At 37.2% G+C, this 22,698-nt stretch overlaps 1 protein-coding gene across 1 annotated transcript; it reads left to right on the top strand.

Annotated features, from left to right (window-relative positions):
- Positions 1 to 17,040: 17,040 nt before the first annotated feature.
- On the top strand, positions 17,041 to 17,403 carry LOC133784813 (uncharacterized). The gene has a single exon (XM_062224085.1). It carries the CDS (start codon positions 17,041 to 17,043, stop codon positions 17,401 to 17,403), a length of 363 nt encoding a protein of 120 aa, XP_062080069.1.
- The last annotated feature ends 5,295 nt before the right edge of the window (positions 17,404 to 22,698 follow it).

Raw genomic sequence — 22,698 nt, 5'->3', positions numbered from 1 at the left:
ATATATTTAATGAATATTATAAGTTAATAAAATAATATAATAATAAAGAATATATAATAATGCTAAAATTTTACTATTTTATTCTTTTGTGATTGGAGTTTGTTGACGCCGTTTTTCGTCAGCAGATAAAAGAAGAGAGCACGTAAACAATTAAAGACAATGGCTAAAAGAAACAAACGAATCAAACACACGGTTTTTACGTGGTTCAGCAGTTAAATCTGCCTAGTCCACGAGTCTCTGTTATTAATCTCAAGATTATCTCTGAACAATTCTTTAGCATGAATTCTCCAGAGTTTTCTCTCAAGGATCAGAATTTCCGCCCTTTACAATGGTGCATGACTTCTCTATTTATAGAGAAGGATGCAGAATACTATTCCACATATTTTGGGTAGTTACTCTTTTGTGAATAAAAATAAATGGCCTTAAATGCCAATAATCAGATATAAAAGGAAACGTTCCCCAAAGATCAGGAAACGCATAACTGACTAAATAATATCCCACGATTCTTGGGGATTTACATCAATAAATGAGGATTACATCCCATATCTACAATACTTGTAGATATTCAAGGTGATCATAGCGTATCTCCAAGGCTTCAGCATCTAAGGTTTCACGTCATTGTGCGAGCCACTGACATCTCCCGAGCTAACATTGCTTTCGAGATAGCATATCGAGCTCGAGATCCCTGCTCCGAAGTTGTTCCTGAAGATGAGGGGCTCTCAGAGCTATCTTTCGAGATCGAGATCATTTCGAGGTCAGTACATTCGAGGTCATGTATCATACTTTGCAGGCTCCGATTTACAATCGTAGAGCATTCCCTAACCCTCACAAGACCATTTAATGCGAACCCAGCTTTCGAGGTCATATTTACTATGGCTCGAAATCTGGGTATAACATTTTGCCCCCTCAAAAGTATTTGTTCGAGTCCTAAGAGAAGGAAACTTTTGAACTACTTTTTCTGGGAACCATACCGTCACTCTCTTAAAAACGGACACGTGCCAGATGGATATTGCTCACTTTAGGTACTTGTGTACCTTGGGAACACGCCCACGATCGTTTGCCTGACACCTTTTCGGCGCCATCTTATCACCGATTCCCCTCTATTCGATCTGTTGAGGATTTTAGCCAACGCTCCTGATTGATTTAGTTTTCCCACCTATATATATAAGATCTCCTCTTCGTCTTCTTCTTTACGTTTGTTCATTGTAAACCAGAAAGAAAAGAAAAAACAAGAAAGCCAGAAACTTTCTCAAGAAGCTTCCATCCCGTGCATGTTTTCTCGACCCAAAAAACAAAGGAACCCTGGTCTGTTCGAGTCAGTGAGTTCTTTCCTGCAACCTCTTCTCCACTCGACGATTTCGCTGCACTCCCCATCACTGTGTAAGTACGCCATTTTTGTTCTTAGCTCTTTTTTTTTTTTTTTTTTTTTGTTATGTCGTACTTGCTGCGTATAATAGAATGATACGATAGGAGGTTTTGGATCAATAGGCTTTTATGTTTTCTGGATTTTCTTTCTGGATGTTCGCCTCTGGTTTATGCCCAGTTTTGTCCTTTGAATGGCGTTTCAACTTTCTGGGTTTTGAAAATTTTAGGCTATGTTTCTTGTACACCAAGTTTTCGGGTAAAAACCCTTATTCTTGACAATTACACGAAACCTGAAAAAGCCCTTTCCTGGCTAACCGCCACCTTTCTTTCCCTTGAACTTCGGGATTTTCAAAAAATCATCCACGCTCTTTTTCTTCCCTGTGGAATACGCGCTCTGACTCTTTAGTGAGGGTCTTAATATTTAGTTTCTTGTCGTTAGATCTCCGAGCTCATCCATCGAGCTCGTGATTCTTGCATGCATGGCCCTCACCATTTTTTCTTTCTCGCTAGATGTCACAGAATTCGGAAAAACGGTGGGGGTCATTACGAGCAATTCCTTACAAGCCCAAATCTCCGAGCCCGTAATCGATCTTTGCCCGGAACCAGCGTCGGATTAAAGAGTACGAGATAGCACGCGAGCAAGAAGACATTCGAGCCCACTATCGCCGCCAGATTGACGAGGTCATCGAAAAGAAGAGAAGGGTCCTTCGGGAAGCCATCTATCCGGAGCCGAATCCCGGACCTAGGCCAGTTCCCCTCGACCCCGCGTTAAAAGTCACGGTAGCATACCACCCGGGGGAACTTCAGTTTTCCTTAATGGCGAAGCCTTCATCTTCGCAGTCTTGGAGGGAGATGTTTGAAGCCGAATTCTACCAGAGCTCGGTTACCACCTCCGACCAGATAACTGACATCCTGGCCATTCATGGCCTTAGCTCGTTAGACACACTGAAGTGTTGAGCTCCGACAAGGCATGAACGGAGCTGTTTCGCTCCTGGGGGTCGCGATTCCAGTGTGAAATACGCGGCCTGGAGCCAGGAACACCTAAAGACAGGAGCTTTGTTGCCCCTGAAGTCCTTTTCAGAGACTTCACCGATTTCGTTGGGTTGGCTCCATTCCAACTCAACACCAACTCATACAGGGTGCTGTCTGCCCTGAGGTCCTTATTCCACGAGCTGGGGTGGATAGGACCTTCACCCCAAGAGATTTTATATCTCTTTTGTTTGAAGAGTAATCCCTCCCGAGCTCGGGGAGGAGATGGTTTCTACTATCTTTCGAGCTACCCCAAAGAGACAAAAATCTTTGAAGACCTTCCGAACCATCCTCCTGACTTCAAGAGGGCTTTTTTCTGGACAGACGGTCTGTTCCCGTCTCGACATCGTTCGTTTAGGCGAATTCGTAAGTATTCTCGTTACTTTCTATTTTTGAGCTCAAATCTTTAGCCCTTGAATCCATGTTTAGTTGAAGTGTATCTCGCCTTTCAGCTAACTTTCAGCGTCCCACCCCTGACGAGACAATGAAGGAGCACAGAGAGAGCCTGCTCCGACTCCCTTATGGCAGGAGGTCTCTCTCATTTCTGCTACATGAGGACAAGCTACGAGCTTGTGGGTTGTTGGGACAAGGCCAGTCAACCTCTGACTGGTCCAGTAACAAATATGAACGCTGGGAGGAAGTGCCTCTGCCCACAGGCATCCTTCCTCCGAGGAGGGAAAGGAAAGCATCTCTCCCAATTCGCTCGAGAAGTCCGCGGTCGGGGAACGAGGCCAATGAAGCCTCGAGTTCGGACTCCGATGGAGGTAAAACCCTTCCTACTTCGCGAATGTGGTCCCCCACTTTATTAAAACATAGGCCCAATAGACTAGTCTCGTGCCCACAGGATAGATACCACTTCTACATATGGAGTTGGGTAGATGACTGTGTCCATAGGTTTGATAGTGGGCTCGGGAAATACGACACTATGTATACCACGGACGAGATGTGGAATGGGATAGCTGTGCAGTATGGGACCAATGATTATAGGGACCTTTCGAGGTTATCACCAACTTATAGGGAAGGCCCTCCCCCCGCCTCTTCTGAAGATGGGGGAATTTCATGGTCCCCAAGCTCAAGCTCGGGGGAAAGTTCCAGTTAGGTTTTTTCTTCCACCACTCTATATATAGTGTTGAAGTAACTTGTATTTCTTTTACCGACTCACTGTGATGACTTGTGCAGGCAATATGGACTCCGACCTCGACGCCCTCATCGACAATGCGGGTGCCAAGAGGAGCAAGCGCCCCAGGGCAGGGGGACTGAAAACCAGCCAGCCTGGGAAAAGCTCCAAGAGATCTAGGAAAATGCCTCCTCCTTCCCCGCCGGCTTCGAGCTCTGCTGCTGCGTCGACTGGCCAGACTAACACCCCCACGACGATACCACCCTCGCAGGCCATCGTCTCTGTGGTGGCGCCGGCCTCGCAGACTGGTATCGCTGCCGTGGTCGAATCCCATCCTCCTGTGGCGGGTCAAATGCCTTCTACTCAGCTCGCCAAAAGACCTTCTGCTTCTCGAGCTCAGAAGCTGGCCATCTCCACCCATATGGATTCGTATGTGGTGGATAATGCTGCCGGTCCTCACGGATCTACGCTGATCTCGGATGTAATGTCCCAGATCGGCCAGAGCTACGGCAATTTCGAGGCTCCTCAGTGGCAGTGTCTAACTGGCACTCGAGACCGCACTGTCCTGTACGAGAAGAGTATCGAGCACACTGTCGCGGTAAGTATCCTATATTCCCTTTGCTTACATTCATACTGTCTCGAGGCTAATGACGGTTTCTTCCTTTTTTTAGGCTCTTGCTTTCACTGCCCAGCTCAATTACGAGCTGAACAACGAGGTCCATTCGAGCAGGACCCTCGCCCAAGAGGAGAGGGACCTCCACCTTAGAGCGAATGATGACCTGAAGGCGGCGAACATTAAGCTCGAGGCAGTGGTTAAGGAGTGTGAGGAAATGGCCAAGGAGCTCGGAAAGCTGAAAAACGAACTCGAGGAGCAGAAGAAAGACAACATCCAGCTTCGGGAGACCAATAAGAAGCTCGAGGAAGACAAGGCCGTCACCCTCGACCTCATGGAGGATATCAAAACCCGCCTTACTGCCGAGTTCAAAGAAAAGAAGGAAACGGCGGTCGATTCAGCCATGTACCGGATGTGGGCCTATAACGAAGAACTGGACACCAGTTTTTTGGGTCCCCTCGAGGCGTCCTTCCTCGAACGATGGAATGCTCGGCTCGAGAAGGAAGAGGCTGAGCAGCTCGAGAAGGATAAAGCTGCTCCGAGTACCGTTTCGGAGGGAGCTCAGGAGGATAGTCATGCTATTCGTCCTGAGGGGTCCGGTGCCGCTGAGAAGGCCAAGGAAGTTCCTCTTCATTGAGTCTGACCTCGGGGAGATTGGTCATTGGGGCTGTGTCCTCTTATAATTGATGAAACCGTTTATGTTTATTGTGAATTACGCCCATGGGGCTGATACAATTTTTTTTTTTTAATTTAATTTTTCACATGCTTTACATTTCTTTGCTCGAAATATTTTGCACATTCTTATAATTGATGAACTCGTTTATGTTTATTTATGCATACAAACATAGTTTGGATTTTAGGCTCGAAATTCGATGCATTCATGCATAGTTTATTCGGATTATCCGTTTCCGACCTCGTTATTTATCAAGGTCGGATATTACTCCAACCATGAACTCGAAAGTACTTATATGGTATGTAATATGAATGATTTGGTTATATCTTTTTTTTAGTTACTTTTCCTCATCCTCAGTATTTTAGCTCCGAGGTTAAGAGTTCGAAACTATATTTCTAAGATATTCCAGCCTCGACTTTGACTTATCTTGCAATAGGTTTAGGCTCCCATTTGTCGTCGATTGATAATTTGGCTGGTTTGTTCCAAACCTGTTGTGCCTACACATCTGGTTAACTCCAGATATTTAGGTTTTGATGGTTCGGTTATATCCGAACTATCTTAGCTCGCGATGGTTCGGTTATATCCGAACTATCTTAGCTCGCGCATTTGGTCATGTCCAAATACTTTGTGTTTGATAATTCGGTTATGTCCGATCTATCTAATATCGCGTACTTGGTTATATCCAAGTACTTTATGTATTTTTTTTTTTTTAAGCTGGTGGTATGTATACCAATGATGCCCCCTTAATATCCTATGAGTGTGATCATAGGTTATTAAATTAAGAGAGATTTGCAAAAAATAAAAATAAATTACATGCGAAACAAAGTAGACCCTTTATTTGAAATTCAAAAACAAACTAAATACATAAAATCATGGTTACAGGCGACACTTTCTACACTATTGATAATATGGTCTAAGGTGTTCGCCATTCCATGCTCGAGGTATCAGGCTCCCATCTAATCTCGCAAGTTTGTATACACCCGGTCGGATGATTGACTCTATCTGGTATGTTCCTTCCCAGTTCGGCCCGAGCACCCCAGCTGCTGGATCTCGGGTTGCTAAGAATACTCGTCTCAAAATCAGGTCTCCCACTCCGAACTTTCGGTCTCGAACCCTCTTATTGAAATATCTCGTGGTCCGTTGCTGGTAAGCAGCATTTTTCAGCTGAGCCTCTTCCCTTTTTTCTTCGACCAAGTCTAGGGTTTCTTCGAGCTGAGTATGATTGGAACTTTGGTCGTAAATCTGAGTTCGAATCGTTGGAATTTCGACCTCAATGGGCAACATTGCCTCGCAGCCGTATGCTAGAGAAAACGGGGTATGCCCAGTTGATGTCCGAGCTGTAGTTCTATATCCCCAAAGGACTTGGGGTAATTCCTCAGGCCATCGTCCCTTTGCTTCTTCCAACTTTTTCTTCAAGGAACTCTTGAGAGTTTTATTAACGACTTCGACCTGACCGTTCGCCTGAGGGTGAGCCACTGACGAAAAGCTCTTGATTATACCGTTCTTGTTACAAAAGTTGGTAAATAAGTCGCAGTCAAACTGGGTTCCGTTGTCAGACACAATCTTTCTTGGCACTCCATATCGGCATACGATGTTCTTTACCACGAAATCTAGGATCTTCTTCGAAGTTATGGTCGCCAATGGTTCAGCCTCCGTCCATTTTGTGAAGTAATCAACCGCGACCACAGCATATTTTACTCCTCCTTTGCCAGTTGGGAGTGAGCCTATGAGGTCGATGCCCCATACCGCAAAAGGCCATGGGGACGTCAACATGGTTAGTTCGGAAGGTGGAGCTCGGGGTATCGTGGCGAATCTCTGGCACTTGTCGCACTTTTTCACGAACTCGAAAGAATCCGTTTTAATGGTTGGCCAGAAATATCCTTGGCGTATAATCTTCTTGGATAGGCTGTGCCCCCCGGTATGATCTCCGCAGAACCCTTCATGAATTTCTTCAATAATCTTCTTTGCCTCGGGGGGAGTCACGCATCTGAGCAATGGCATGGAATACCCTCTTCTGTATAGCCTTCCATCCAGGATGGTGTAACGAGGAAGTTGATACATTAGTTTCCGAGCCTAACTTCGATCTTTTGGAAGAATTCCATTTTCGAGGTATTCAACGATCGGGCTCATCCAGGTCGGTTCTGTCTCGATCATGCACACATCTTCCTTGTCTGACTCAGTAATGCTGGGTGCTGACAAGTGCTCTACGGGTACAACATTCAGCTCCTCATTTTCGGCGGAGGTGGCGAGGCGAGCTAAGGCATCTGCGTTTGAGTTTTGTTCTCGGGGAACCTGTTCAATTGCATAAAACTCAAAAAACTCCAATGCGGACTTTGCCTTCTCCAGATAAGCTGCCATTTTTGTGCCACGAGCCTGGTACTCTCCCAAGATTTGATTAACTACGAGCTGGGAGTCGCTGTAGCAATGTATAGCTTTGGCCTTGAGTTCCTTTGCTATTCGTAGTCCCGCCAGTAAAGCCTCGTACTCAGCTTCATTATTAGATGCTTTAAAGCTGAACCTTAATGCAGAGTTAAATTTGCTCCCTGCAGGAGTGATCAAAATAACTCCTGCCCCCGCTCCATTTCATTTGACGACCCGTCGACGTAAAGTTTCCACAGCTCGTGGGCCGTGGTTGTTACCTCGTCATCAGCGATGCCGGTGCACTCCACTATGAAATCCGCCAACGCTTGCGCCTTGATGGTCATCCTCGGATGGTAGGTGATCTCGAATTGTCCGAGTTCAACAGCCCACTTTAGGAGTCGACCAGACGCCTCTGGTTTAGACAAGACTTGCCTTAGTGGTTGATCTGTTAATACATGGATATGATGTGCCTGAAAGTAAGGGCGGAGCTTTCGAGATGAGTGGATCAGACTGAGGGCGAGCTTCTCCATCAGTGGATACCTTGACTCTGCCCCCAGTAATCTTTTACTGATATAGTAGACGGGTTTCTGTATTCTCTCTTCCTCTCGGACGAGCACCGCGCTTATTGCGTGTTCGGTAGTTGAGAGGTACAGGAACAATACTTCTCCCGTCTCAGGCTTTGATAGGATGGGCGGTTCGGCTAGGTGCCTTTTGAGCTCCTGAAAGGCTAGCTCGCACTCATCTGTCCATTCGAACTTCTTACTTCATTTCAATAAGTTGAAGAATGGGAGACCGCGATCTGTTGACTTCGAGATGAACCTGCTCAGAGCTGCCATCCTGCCAGTCAGGCTTTGAACATCTTTATGCTTCCGAGGTGAAGGCATATCGATGAGGGCCTTTATCTTGTCGGGATTAGCCTCGATCCCACGAGAATTGACAATGAAACCCAGAAATTTTCCTGAAGACACCCCAAAAGTGCACTTCTGAGGATTCAACTTCATGTTGTACTTTCTGAGCACGCCAAAGCACTCTTCGAGGTCATCAACATGGTTCTTGTTAAGTTGAGACTTTACAAGCATGTCGTCAACATAAACTTCCATGTTGTTCCCTATTTGCTCGGAGAACATCATGTTTACGAGCCGCTGGTACGTGGCTCCGGCATTCTTGAGTCCGAATGGCATGACATTGTAGCAGTAGAGCCTTTTATCTGTAATGAAGCTCGTATGCTCTTGGTCGGGGGCATGCATGGGAATCTGGTTATATCCAGAATAGGCATCCATGAACGACATCAGACCATGCCCTGCCGTGGCATCTACGAGCTGATCAATTCTCGGCAGGGAAAAACAGTCTTTCGGGCAGGCCTTGTTGAGGTCCGAGTAGTCAATGCACGTCCTCCATGTCCCATTGGGTTTCGGGACCAACACTGGATTGGCCACCCAATCAGGGTAAAAAGCGTCCCTTATAAAATTATTTGCTTTCAGCCTGTCCACCTCCTCCTTTAGTGCTTTCTTTCTGTCTTCATCCAGCTGCCTTCGCTTTTGCTGCTTCGGGGGAAAGCTTTTGTCTATATTCAATGCGTGGCTTGCTACATTAGGGCTTATTCCCACCATGTCAGAGTGTGACCATGCGAAGACATCCTGGTTTTTCTTCAGAAAGCAAATTAATTGCTATTTTGATTCGTCTTGGAGGTGTTTCCCGACCTTCACCTTCTTTGAGGGATCAGATTCATCGAGCTGAACCTCTTCGAGCTCCTCCAAAGGTTGGAGGTCAACCTTCTCTGCAATCCTTGGATCGATCTCCTCATCAATTTCTAAAACTGTCCCATCTTTATTCTGTATGACAACGAGTGCTTGCGCGCTTGTTTGTTTCTTTCCCCTTAAAGAAATGCTGTAGCACTCCCTTCCTGCCAATTGATCTCCCTTCAATGTTCCGACTCCACTTGGAGTTGGGAACTTAAGGGCTAGATGCCTTACAGATGAAACTGCCCCCAGCCCGACCAGGGCGGGTCTCCCGAGCAATACATTGTAGGCAGATGGTAACTCTACTACCACGAACTCCATCATCTTGGTCACCGAGACTGGATAGTCTCCCAAGGTCACAGGGAGTTCAATGGACCCCATACAGGCGGTTCCTTCTCCAGAAAAGTCGTACAAAGTGGTTGCACAAGCCTTCAGGTCGCGAAGGGAGAGTCCCATTTTTTCTAGGGTTGCTTTATAAAGAATGTTAACTGAGCTCCCATTGTTTATGAGAACTCGGCGCACTCTTTTGTTGGCAAGCTGTAGGGTGATGACGAGTGGATCATGATGAGGGAACTGGACGTGGGAGGCATCCTCCTCGGTGAAGGTTATAGGCTGAGTCTCAACCCTTTGGCTTTTTGGTGCCCTTGGTTCGGGTTCATATGGAGACCCGTCCCCTGTCTTCAGCTCATTCACATATCGTTTTTGAGCATTTCTGCCCCCTCCTGCGAGATGAGGACCTCCCGAGATGGTTATTACGTCCTCTCCATCTATCGGCGGAGGCCTGTCCTCATCCCGAGATCGGGAGTTATTATTCTGTGCTGCCGGAAGCGCGGCTACTCTCTGGCTAGCAGTAGCCTGTCCAGTATTCTGGTTTTTAATGTACTGCCGGAAATAACCTCTCGAGATCAACCCTTCGATCTCGTCCTTCAGCTGTCGGCACTCATCAGTTGTGTGGCCGGTGTCCCTATGAAATCGACAGTATTTGCTGGAATCCCTCTTGGATTTTTGATTCCTCATAGGGTCCGGACGCCTGAAGGGGACCTAGTTTTCATTAGCCAGGTATATGTTTTCCTGAGACTCGTTGAGCTCGGTGTGCAATTTATATACGGAGAAATACCTTTCTCCTTTTTTCTTCTTTCCTCCATCAACCTCGGGATTATTTCCCTCGCTCTTTTTCCTCTTGGAGGGATTCTCCGAGGTAGGCTGTGTAGCTGCTGGGTCAACCGAGGTTGAGGCGGAGTTAATGTTTATCGTTGTAATTTCGGTCTGCGAGGTCGCCTTGAGTGTTGACCTCGCCTCCTCTACATTGACAAATCTCTGCGCCCGTCTGTTAAACTCGGTTATCGACCTCACCGGTTTCCCTTGCATGTCATCCCAAATGGCACTCCCGGGTAAAACACCAGCTCGGATGGCCATCAAATGCCCACTGTCATCCACGTCTCGAGCTCGGGCGACCTCTAGATTAAATATTGTCAGGTAGCTCTTCAGTGTTTCGCCCGGTTGTTGTCGGACGTTAGTCAAAGTGGATGCTTCGGGTCTGACTCCCATCATAGCTCGGAACTGCTTCTTGAAGTCTCTAGACAATTGATCCCACGAAGTTATAGAATGTCTCTTGTACTTCTCGAACCAACTCTTGGCAGGTCCGGCCAATGATGTCGGAAACAACATACATCTGAGCTCGTAACCCACGTTACTAGCTCTCATGATAGTGTTGAATGTACTCAGGTGGCTGCATGGGTCGGTTTTTCCTTCAAACGCTGGGACGTGAGGAATCCGGAACCCTTGGGGGAACTGAGTGTTAGAAATATTGGGAGCAAACGGCTCGAGCTCCTCATCAGAGTCCTCATATCGACCGTTCCCTCGTTCATTCTTCAAAAGCCTAAAGGCTTTTTCGAGTTGATCGATCCTTTCTTGTACTGGGTCCTTAGGCGGTGTTTGGAATTGATAGTCATTAATCGCGATCCCAGGCTCGCGTCTCCGTGAGGGATCTCTACGCCCATTCAGATGATTCCTAAGATCCGGATTTGTCTGATCTCCCTTTCCCCTGCTCTGATTCAGATGATTGCGCAGGTCGGGATGGCTCTTGTGATTTCCAGTATTTTTACGACCTCGGTCGTGTTTACTGACAGACCTAGTTTCTCCGGACTCATCACTGGTGAAACTCATCGATCAGTCATTTCGTGGTGGATCCTTTCTACGTCGCCTTGTCTCTGCAGTGCGAGATCAAGACGTCTGACTTCTCTCGGATGGCGCGCCTTTCCGCCCCTGGAACGTCTCCCTGTTTCCTTGTCTTTCCCCTGTACGCCCTTGATCCTGATCTCGACCAGGTTGAGCGTTCCTGCGGGGAGGTGAAGGATACCTTATGGGAGACGGAGGAAACCGTATAGGTGACGGTGGTTGCCGTCCTTGCCTCGGCCTGGAGGGTCCAGAATTTGCCTGAGATGGGCCAGTTGCGTTCGGTGCACTACTAGGAACCTGAGTCCGAGCCTCGGCAGGAACTCGGTTGTTCTCAGTTCCTGCAGGCACTTCCACAGGTGGATTAGGCGGGACCCGAGCTCGGGTACTCCTCTGAGGCCTAGAAGGAGCAGATGGCTCTGTTGGCGCTGGAGGTTGTGCTGGCCTCCTTGTGGTAGCACTTTTTCGTGGACGCCCACGGGGCCTCCGGGGAGGAACGTGCACGTCCCTTGGAGGAGGGACTTGGTCTTTGCGCGGAAGCGGGGGCTGAGCCACCTGCGCCTCCGCGGCCATCCTAGTCAACTCCTCGTTACGTTTGTTGGCATCTGCCAGCAGCTGTTTCATCTGCCGATTCTCCAATTCTACAATAGGGACATAACGCTCAGGGTTATAATACATGTCCTCATCCCTTGGTTGTGGAGGTGGTCCCCGGGAATCAGAGGACCCACTCCTTTCTTCAGCGTCCGGGTTCTCCATTGGTTGTTTTCCAGGGCGCCTTGGGTAATTTTATTCAGGAGTGTTCTGATTGTTTGCAGCCATGAATCTCTCTGGGATGGATGCTTGAGGCTCTCAATGAAAGCACCAAACTGTTGACGCCTTTTTTCGTCAGCAGATAAAAGAAGAGAGCACGTAAACAATTAAAGACAATGGCTAAAAGAAACAAACGAATCAAACACACGGTTTTTACGTGGTTCAGCAGTTAAATCTGCCTAGTCCACGAGTCTCCGTTATTAATCTCAAGATTATCTCTGAACAATTCTTTAGCATGAATTCTCCAGAGTTTTCTCTCAAGGATCAGAATTTCCGCCCTTTACAATGGTGCATGACTTCTCTATTTATAGAGAAGGATGCAGAATACTATCCCACATATTTTGGGTAGTTACTCTTTTGTGAATAAAAATAAATGGCCTTAAATGCCAATAATCAGATATAAAAGGAAACGTTCCCCAAAGATCAGGAAACGCATAACTGACTAAATAATATCCCACGATTCTTGGGGATTTACATCAATAAATGAGGATTACATCCCATATCTACAATACTTGTAGATATTCAAGGTGATCATAGCGTATCTCCAAGGCTTCAGCATCTAAGGTTTCACGTCATTGTGCGAGCCACTGACATCTCCCGAGCTAACATTGCTTTCGAGATAGCATATCGAGCTCGAGATCCCTGCTCCGAAGTTGTTCCTGAAGATGAGGGGCTCTCAGAGCTATCTTTCGAGATCGAGATCATTTCGAGGTCAGTACATTCGAGGTCATGTATCATACTTTGCAGGCTCCGATTTACAATCGTAGAGCATTCCCTAACCCTCACAAGACCATTTAATGCGAACTCAGCTTTCGAGGTCATATTTACTATGGCTCGAAATCTGGGTATAACAGAGTTGTCGTCATGATGACGGGTGACGGTCTTTATTTTGGCATTTTGTATTAGCTCTTCAAAGCAATATTGAACTTATATTTCCATTTTAAATAAAATTTTGGGTTTATTTAAAAAAAAAAACAAAGGTTGACCATTGAGAATATACTTATACATATTTTTAATTTTATATTATTTTATAATTTTGTGTTTTATATTTTAAATAATTACAAATAGACTTATAATTGTCAAAGTGAACAAAAATAACATATCACATTTAGTCAACTATAATTTTTTTAATATCCAATATCCTCGAACGTTATAAATTAATAAAAATATAATTATTTTTATCAAGTCAATAAAATTAAAATAATATTATTTAAATTAATTATTTTATAGTGCTCGATTATTTTGGATATTAAAAAAATATTTTATTAAATTATTAAAAAGAATTAATATTTCTGTTCTATTGTTGATAATTATATTATTACCTTCAAATATTTTTAAAGAATATTTATCTCATACTTATTATTATAAATAGTATAATTTAAAAAAAAAAAAAAAACTAGAGCAGCCATGATCAGAGACAAGCCTGAATCTATAATAAATAGGGTTAAAAATATTCTTTTTAATTTTAGGCGACTTAAATATAACTTCTCTTAAAGTTAAAGACTTGAGACTTGTATGTAATTTTTCTTAAATTTATAACTTCTTTTGTATAATAAAAATATAATGTATATATACAACATTCGTTATAGAAATATTGATACACTCTTTATAAAAAAAAAATACACACCATTTTAGATAGGGTTGATCATTAGGCGGGTTGGTCGAGTTATAATGCATTTTTACCCGTCTAATATCATAATCGGGTTAGCAAAAGTGAACTCGTAACTTGCCTAATTAAGAAAAAAATAAATTTAACCCGTCCAATAGTTTGGGCGGGTTGGTCGGGTCAACCCGCCCAAACCGAAGTTGTATTTTTTTTATTTTTTTTTACATTTTTGTAGTTTTTTTTCTTTTAAATACTAGTATTAATAGTGTGAAGTTTATATTTTTAAGCTTAAAATAATATTTTTAAAAAATATAAATTTAATTATGTATATGTATAAATTTAATATATTTATTTAAATATAGTAAAAATAATAAATTAATAATAAGTTCTTAATTGGGCGAATTGAGTTATATTGGGCGGATTGATACTTATTTTCAACCCGCCTAATGTAACAATTGATCGGTTTATTCGGATTGCGTTTTTTGACGATTTTTTCAGGTTGATGAACCCTAATTTTAGATAATAATTAATACATGTTACAGGACATTATGACACGTTTTCTTTCTAAGCATACACTGCATGGATATATGGTACATAATATTACGAATAGTGCTGGTTTTTCTAGTTTGATCACCACCATTAATGGTTTGATAGAAAACTAAAATTTTAGAGGTGTTGGGCTTCTAAACTAAAAAATTATTTTTTATTTTTAAAATTTTAAAATTATTTTATGAAAACAAGTACGAGTGTTTGGTATTGTTTTCAGAAAATAATTTTTAAAAACAAAATTACAAAAAATATAAAATTTTGAGAACAACATAAAGTTGTTTTTAGTTGTTTTTAATTTTTTTTTTGTTAATTTTTTTTCTCACATAATATTTTAATTATTATTATTATCTAATATTATTTTATCTCTCATTAATATATCTCCTGACATTAAAGTTACTTCTTGAAGACCTTGTTTGTATCCTGAGGAAAAATTTTACTAGAGAAAATAAAAAAGAAAAAATAGAGGAAAATATTTTTAACAAATTTGATTAAAGATTTTTTTTAATATATTTTTTTTATTAATATTTATAATTATTGTAAATTTTAAAAAATTATACTATATTTAAGTTTTAATTTTTTTAGAAAAAAAAATGATTAATTTATTGATTCAAAATAGGAAAATGAAATCCTTTAAATTTCATTTTTTTTCCGGCTTAAAATCCATTATGATCCAACAAAGCCTAAAAGAGTAGCTACTCCCAAGCCTCAAAAAGACAAATCACTTCATCAACGCCATACATAATATTTTGCTGGTCCATATATAGTATTACCAATACTACTGCCTTTCTTTCTGAGTAGTTATGGCCCTTGGAGCCATTAATGGATTCTATCAATTACTTTTCAGTCAAACAGACAAAGAAGATACCATAATACAAGTGGATTGTTCTTTTCAGTGTTTAATGTTAATTATGTGAGAATGAGAAACCCTAGCCTCTTGATTTATAAGGATTTGGGAAAATAAAAGTGATGTGATATCTCTATGAAATATCTCTTGGAGCACTTCTAATAGATGAGCTAAAATGTGGTATTTTTTATAACATAGAGATAAAATAGTTAAGTAGTCTTCCAATAGGTGATGTAAAGTTATATTTTTTTACCTAAATGAATAATATTTATCTATAGGTAGTGAAATACTATTCATCAAGCTATAAACTTTTGTATATATATGAGTGTGATACTATTATATTTAATTATTTTATTTCTTAAAAAGAATAAAATATTTTAAAAAATATAATATATAAATGATGTAGATAAAAAATAGAGAAGTAGATGTATAGTATAATGTAAAAATTTGAGGTAAATTATAAAAATGTATGTTTTTGTGATATATTTTATAATACACTTTCTCTATAATATTTAGCTAAAACTCATAAAAACATCTTCCATCAGCTTCTTTTTATATATATATATTTATAATAACTATGCATAAACTCCAATTAATACATATCTACATTTACATAACATTTACATATCTTTTATATAATATTTTAATATTATTATTTTTTTATAAGCTTTCTCTCTCCATTTAGTATATATTTATTATTTTTTTTTTCAATTATTTTATTTTATTTTAAGTAATAAAATATATTTAAAGATATAATATTTAAATGATATAAAAAAATATATAGAGAAATTGTCGTATAGTATAATGTAAAACTTAGAGGTAAAATAAAAAAATGTGTGTTTTGATGAATTATTTTAAAAGATAGAGTAGATCACGTATTCTAGTTATTATACTTTTATTACATTCCCATATAATTACAAAAATATCATTAACAATTTTTTTATATTTAATATATAAATATTAATTGATATTTTTAATGGATAATACTTTGGAACTTTATAAAAATGACTTATTCTTATTTTGTCTTAGTTGTGGGATCTCATTCCTCAAATTGATGTTCCACCCATCAAATGGAACATCAACAAATTGTACATGTAATGAAAACAAGAGTTGTTCATATGTTTTAAAAAAATCTTATGTTAATATTATATAGCATAATGAAATTGTTTATGAAATATAATTTATAATTTTATATGATGGTTTGGTTGGCATAGCTGCGAATTGAGTGGTTGAATTAGTGACTAACTCTTTTAATTTTTTGCAACTTTTTGTTTGACTTAATAGAAAGTTGAATCAATATTAAATAAAAGATCATAAATTGATTAATTTAGAGGTTTAAGCCATAATCACTACTCCTCGATCTTTGTCTTGTTTTGTAGGCCACTACAACATTAGTGGCCAAGATATAGTTATGAACTTAAGATAATTAATAATTTAAATTCATTTATTTTATTCATTTAAAAAAATCCTTGCTTGAGAAGTGGGAAATGTAAGGGGTCCCATTATTATTTGTTTTATTTAATTTAAGAGCTTATATTAAACTTATTAGGTCTATTGCCAAGGTGCCATCTGTCTATATGATGTCACTATCAAAAAAAATAAAATTAAAAAGGAAAATAAATAAATAGAAAGAAAGAAAGTACTTTATTAATTGGGACATAGCCTAGTGATGTAGGGATAGAAAGTTAAAAGTGGGCATGCAAAACCCTCTCCCCAATGGCCCAATGGTCTCCGGGCATGAAGATGATGATAAGTACTTTTTGTAAGATTTGTTCTTTTCTTTTTAGTTATTAAATATAAGAAATAAATAATAGGATTGTGAGCAACAACAAAACTAAGGTTTTATTTTAATATATAAACAAATATATTTAAAAACTAAGGCATAGTTTATGTCATGTGACAAGACTTGTACAGTAAAATTGTGTTACCCTATGTTCGAATCACTTTCGTTTTTGTAATTAAAAATTTTAGTTTAAACTTGTGAGGAGTAATAAATAAGAATAAATTTTATATTGAAATAAGTTATAATATTTTTCAACTTGTGGAATAAACTTTCCATTCTGAAGCATAGATTTATTCTATGACTTTCAGTCTTTGATCGATTACAGGTGAAAGAGAGGCTTTACCGGTTCAAGATAGCCTACGATGACCAATGCGTAATGTGTGGAATGAGTAAGGAAACTAGAGATCATTTATTCTTTGACTGTCATTTAAGTAATCTCAGCTTCCTTAGAATAAAAGAATGGCTAGACTGGAAGGTGTCTACAACAACAATTCCAAAATTGTTAAGATGGATTGCTAGGGCAAAGCTCTCTCCTTTTAGGAAGCAGGTTTTGGCAGTAGCTCTTGCAGCTACAGTATATCAGATCTGGCATTGCCGGAATGTTGCAATATGGAATCAGAGGGTTAGTACGGTGTTAGTTCTCACAAAAAGAATTCAAAGTGATGTGAAAAATAGAATACAGGGTGTAATGCCAAAGAAAGTAAATTTGATAGATAGAGACTGGTTTGAAAACTTGTAATAGATCTTTTCAGGTCTGTTTGTTTGGTTCTGTATAGGTTGTAATTTGTTTGATTGTTGGGCAGTACACAGATCTGATTTACCAAAATAAAAAAAAAAGTTACAATATTTTTTAGTCTTCAGCTTTAGAAAATAAGCATTTATACAATAATAATTATGTTAATATTAAATATACTTATATATATATGCTATTTTATACTTACAAAAATTTATGATAAAATTAATTATTAATTTAGACTTATAAAATAACTTTATATATTTCTAACATTATATAGATATATATTATTGTAGCTATATTTTTATATAATTTTTATTTATCAATGTTTATAAATTGAATTTGACATATTTTATCAATTATTATTTAGTTTAGATTTAAATGAGTATATTTCAAACATTTTATAGATATAATTCTATTCAGTTATCGCATCTTATTAGTAAAAAAAAATATTGTCCCAACATTATTACTATTGAAAAAATTTACTGTATTATTCATGACTTGATTTATCATTCTGATTGGTGCAGGTAAAATCAGAAAATATACTTGTATTATATTAAGTGGGGGCAAACATAATTATATATTCATGAATCAAAATTAAATATTAAAACTACAAACTTCATAAATACTAAAAGAAGCACACAAATCAACTACTTAGAATTATTAATAAATTTTGACATTTATTTTGTACGTTAATTATAATTACTTGGTATTTTAAAATATATATTGTTGATAATATGGTAAAAACTTTGACGCAAATATATTATAAAGAATCATGATTAGATGCCAAACCATTGAAAGAAGTTACATCAAGTAATACTAATATAATACTAAGAAATTAGACATTATATATTATTAACTAAAACATTTTGTTCAAAAAAATAATTATACATAAAGATTCAAACTTATTGTTTGAGATAAAGAACATTAAAATATTGAAAAAAATTCAAAACGAATTAAAAGTGAGAAATAAATGAATATTTTTATATAAATATTTATAAATATATAATTTTAATAATTGATTATAGTGAGATAATAACTCTTATTTGCATTACTAGTAGTTCTTCAATCAAACTCACTTTTATAATAGGGAAATATAGTACAATGTAAATGCGTTTGTTTAGCCGAAGAATGAGCTTAGATAGATTCAATTCATAGAGATGGGTCCAAACTCATAATAATAATTAGGGGTACGCGTGAAAATCTTCATACCCAAAAATGTTTTTACATTTGTTGATCTTTTAAAATATAATCATTCTTCTTTTCTTTTCTTTTTATATCATTTTTTCCCTTAGATCATGCCACCAACTAAGTTTGAGTGGGGTCAAACTCAAATATTTGGCTAACAATTGTTTTTATGGTTATGGGAACCAACTATCAAACTATCAACCTCAAGTACCTAAGACAAAAGAATATTGTTTTTCTCCAACTAATTAAAAAAAAATTGTCTATTGGCTATATATTGTATGCAAGAAATTTTATAGATTAGGTTTCCAATAATTATATTTAATCCTTGATCAAAATAATTATATTTAATTCAATAAATTTAATTGGGAATATATAAGAAGATTTGTCTCAAGAGACGAAATTTAATATCTACTTAAGTAGCTTATTTATTTCTTACCCCAACTTGTAATTAGATTGTGAGTATATAAATGGAAAAAAAAAACATTCAAGTTAAATAAGTCACTAATTAATGAGTGATATATATATATATATTTAAAGATTATTGAACATACATGTTCTGAACTATTTTTTACACAAAGAAAAATACTATCAGATGATTCAAGATTCAATTGGTTCTTAGTAGTAATTATTTAAAATCAAGGGCCCAAATTAACATTGAAACAAAACATAAAGATAAAAAATAATATAAACCCTATGAATAATATTAAGTTAATATATTTTTTTGAACAATGTTAACTTAATATATTAAATCAGTGGATAAGATTGAGAAACTATATAAATGCATAAGTGATTAGTAAAGGGTCTTTGTCAATTTTTATGGTATTGTCAAATTTGATCCTTTTAAATTATTTGTTTAATTTATTTTATGTTGATGATTAATATCTTTCTTTACATGCCATTATTTCAATTTTAATTTTAATGGTTTAGTTTTTCTTTTGATGTCAACTATGTCATTATTTTTCATGTTGAGCAATTTCCAACTTCCAAGTAGAACATTTTTTTCCTTTATTAAAGTTATCATATTTAATTTATTCGTTGATTTCTACCCAAAATTGACAAAACTTTCTAACAAACAAAATTATTTTTAATTAAATTTGTTAAGGAGGAAAGTTTTAAATAACAACAATATAGAGAGAGGGACTACTTTTTAATTAACTTGCCTAGCATATTGTAATATAAGATAGGAAATTGATTTTATATAAAAGGGATTAATTTTGTAATTCTAAGAAGAAGAAGCAAAAAAATTATTTTTATTTTCCAAAGAAATTGCACGTGTATTCTCACCTCGGGTCCCATTAATAATATGCTTATACAACTATTGCATATCTCCATCTTAGGTTTTTAATATATGGACCATATATTTTAAGTACTTAATCATGTATTTTTAAAGGAAAAAAACCTAATTAATTAAGATCCTAATTAAGAAGAACCAATTTTATAATAGGATAGATTTGACATTTTGTGTTGTACCTCTCAACTCCCATTAGTTGGTAGTTAGTATAACCGTACTACTTACTTTTTTTGATTTTATATTTATGTGTGTTTAATTATATCTATTTTTGTAAATATTCTTCCAATTGACAAATTTTTTGTTACTTGTCTCCCTCATTATCCGTTTAGAATAACACATATATTAATGAGGCCTAATACACGAACCCACAACAGAACAACAAACTACGAGAAGGAACAAGAGATACTTAATTATACTATCATGACGAGCTTGTTCATCCAAGTCAACGAGTCCTTTACATAACCAACTAAGTATTTTTGAAAGAGAAGGTAATTGTTCCTACAAGAAAAGGTGAATGCTCTATGGAGGAAGAGACAATCTCCTAGTGAGTAGAGAAAAATATACCTACAAGCCCAAAATATTTAGGGTTTATACATTTTTAGATCTTGTATTTTGCCTCATCACCTGTTTGGACCATGTGTTTTGTAAAGTGGTTCAAATAGACCCCTAAATCTGATTTTGATGAACAAAAAATTGAATATAACAACACAGTTCTTAGGCAGAATGACTTTATTTTTGTTCTGAATTGTTAGTTTGATTAATTATTGTGATTTTAGTTTAAAAAACTTTGATCAAAATTGGATTTAGGAATCTATTTGAACTATTTTAGAAAACACAAGGTCCAAAAAGTAATTTTTAAAACACAGGGTCCAAACAGATAATGAGCCAAAACACATGATCTAAAAATGCATAAACTCAAATATTTATGGGAAATAAGATTGTTGGCTACTCCACCAACACCAAATACAAAGACACATATATAAATACATATAATCATAAGTGCAAATAATACATTAGATATAACTTGGAGGCCATGACCCTACCTAAAATATTTAGTCTCAAAATGAAAAATGCATAAAACTATGATAAAATCATTTTCAAAATATGAAAAATGGTATATCTTAGTTAGTACTTACACAAGCATGGAAGAGTCTTAATTATTAGTACTTTGGTTATGTGACAAGTGTGATGTGATAACATATTGTGTGCATTTTGACTCTTTATTTTGTCACAATTATGCCACGTGAGCATAGTTGATGATGTTGAGTAAACTATGGAAGGAGTATAATAAAGCCATTGCTTTATAAAAAAATAATGCTTCGAACCCTAAAAAGCTAAAGTGAGGACATGATTTTGTGGGGTCTAATCTAAATGTGGATAACCAAACACTTAAGGCTGCCATGCACAAAAACAAAAGTCACAACTTACCTTTATTTTCTTTAGGTGCGGTGGTAGCTTTGCATTTGTGATCTAGCACAAAAAAAAAAAAAGGGAACATTATTGTTACACTTATAAATTTTCACATGAATAGTGAAAAATAATTAAAAATTTATTTTATTTTATTTTATTAAAATCAAACAAAGTTTATTATAGGAGCTAAAGGTCCTTGACTTGATGACACCCCACCACGTTGATGATGATTTCTCTCAAATTTTACCTATTGTCTATGTTTCAAGTTATTTGATGTGCTTCCATATTTAGATGACAATATATATAATATATATGCCATCATGCATAAATTTTAATTGTTTTTAATATTTTTTTTATTATAATTTCATTCATTCCCTCGAAAAAAAAAACCATTCATATCAATACTCAATACTAAAATAATGTAAAAGAAATTAATTATTAAGATCGTGTTTGGATTTTGGATTTAAAAAAAAAAAATTGAAAATTTAGTTTTTTCATGTTTGAATTGAATTAATAAATTAAGAATTTTTTTTCTAGAAAAATTAATAAATATAGTATAATTTTTAAAATTTACAATAATTGTAAATATTTACAAAAAAAAAATATTGAAAAAAAAAATCCCTTATCAAATTTGTGGAAAAATATTACTCTATTTTTTTATTTATATTTTTCTCTCGTAAAATTTTTCATTACTAAAATACATGAACCAAACAAGACTTAAAAAATGATATAGATAAAACTAAATTTTCTTTTTATGTACAAAGAAAATATATGCATTGGAAAAATTAAGGAGATAAAAAAGTGAAAACTAATTCATGAATCTCCAATTCTAAACAAAATGAATCTCCAAGTTCAATAAATTTTATCCTAAAAAATGTAAGTTGAAGAAAATTATTAAATAAATATATAAGGTACAAATAATTAACTAAGTTGTATTATATTCTAATCCATATTAGGAAAAAGGAGGAAAAGGACAGATTCGTTGCTTCTTTTTTCTCTGCCAAAGTAAGATTTTTTTATTGTTATTTTCACATGAAATTTATTATAACAATAAATAAATAAATAAAAAAGGCACTAATCAAAAAAGACATGAATTTATTAAATCGACCGCAGTCCATGGTAAAAATCCGACAGTTGACCCCAGAGCGCTGTAATATCAGCCGTAGGATCGTCACGATTCTTAATCGGACGGTCGTCCAACCCGATCCAACGGTTAAAATTCTCGAACGTAACGACATATGCATCAGTATCTCCCACGTGCCACGTGGCCCAATCCGAGCTCAAGCTCGCGCCTAATGTGTATTTTATTCTTTTCTTCTTTTGCCCTTTTTCACGTGACGCAACACCCCCGGGTTAATTAACCGAAAGCAAGGGTAAAATAGTAATTTCGTAATCTTCGTCTTAGCTCCGGA

The sequence above is a fragment of the Humulus lupulus genome, chromosome 6 (assembly GCF_963169125.1).
Source record: "Humulus lupulus chromosome 6, drHumLupu1.1, whole genome shotgun sequence".
NCBI classification, from domain to species: domain Eukaryota; kingdom Viridiplantae; phylum Streptophyta; class Magnoliopsida; order Rosales; family Cannabaceae; genus Humulus; species Humulus lupulus.
Note: the sequence above shows the minus strand (reverse complement) of the source record. Positions and strands in the feature narration are given on the sequence as shown.

Bases quoted from the DNA above. Each gene is read 5' to 3' on its own strand.
- LOC133784813 (XM_062224085.1), top strand. From the start codon at position 17,041: ATGTGTGGAATGAGTAAGGAAACTAGAGATCATTTATTCTTTGACTGT.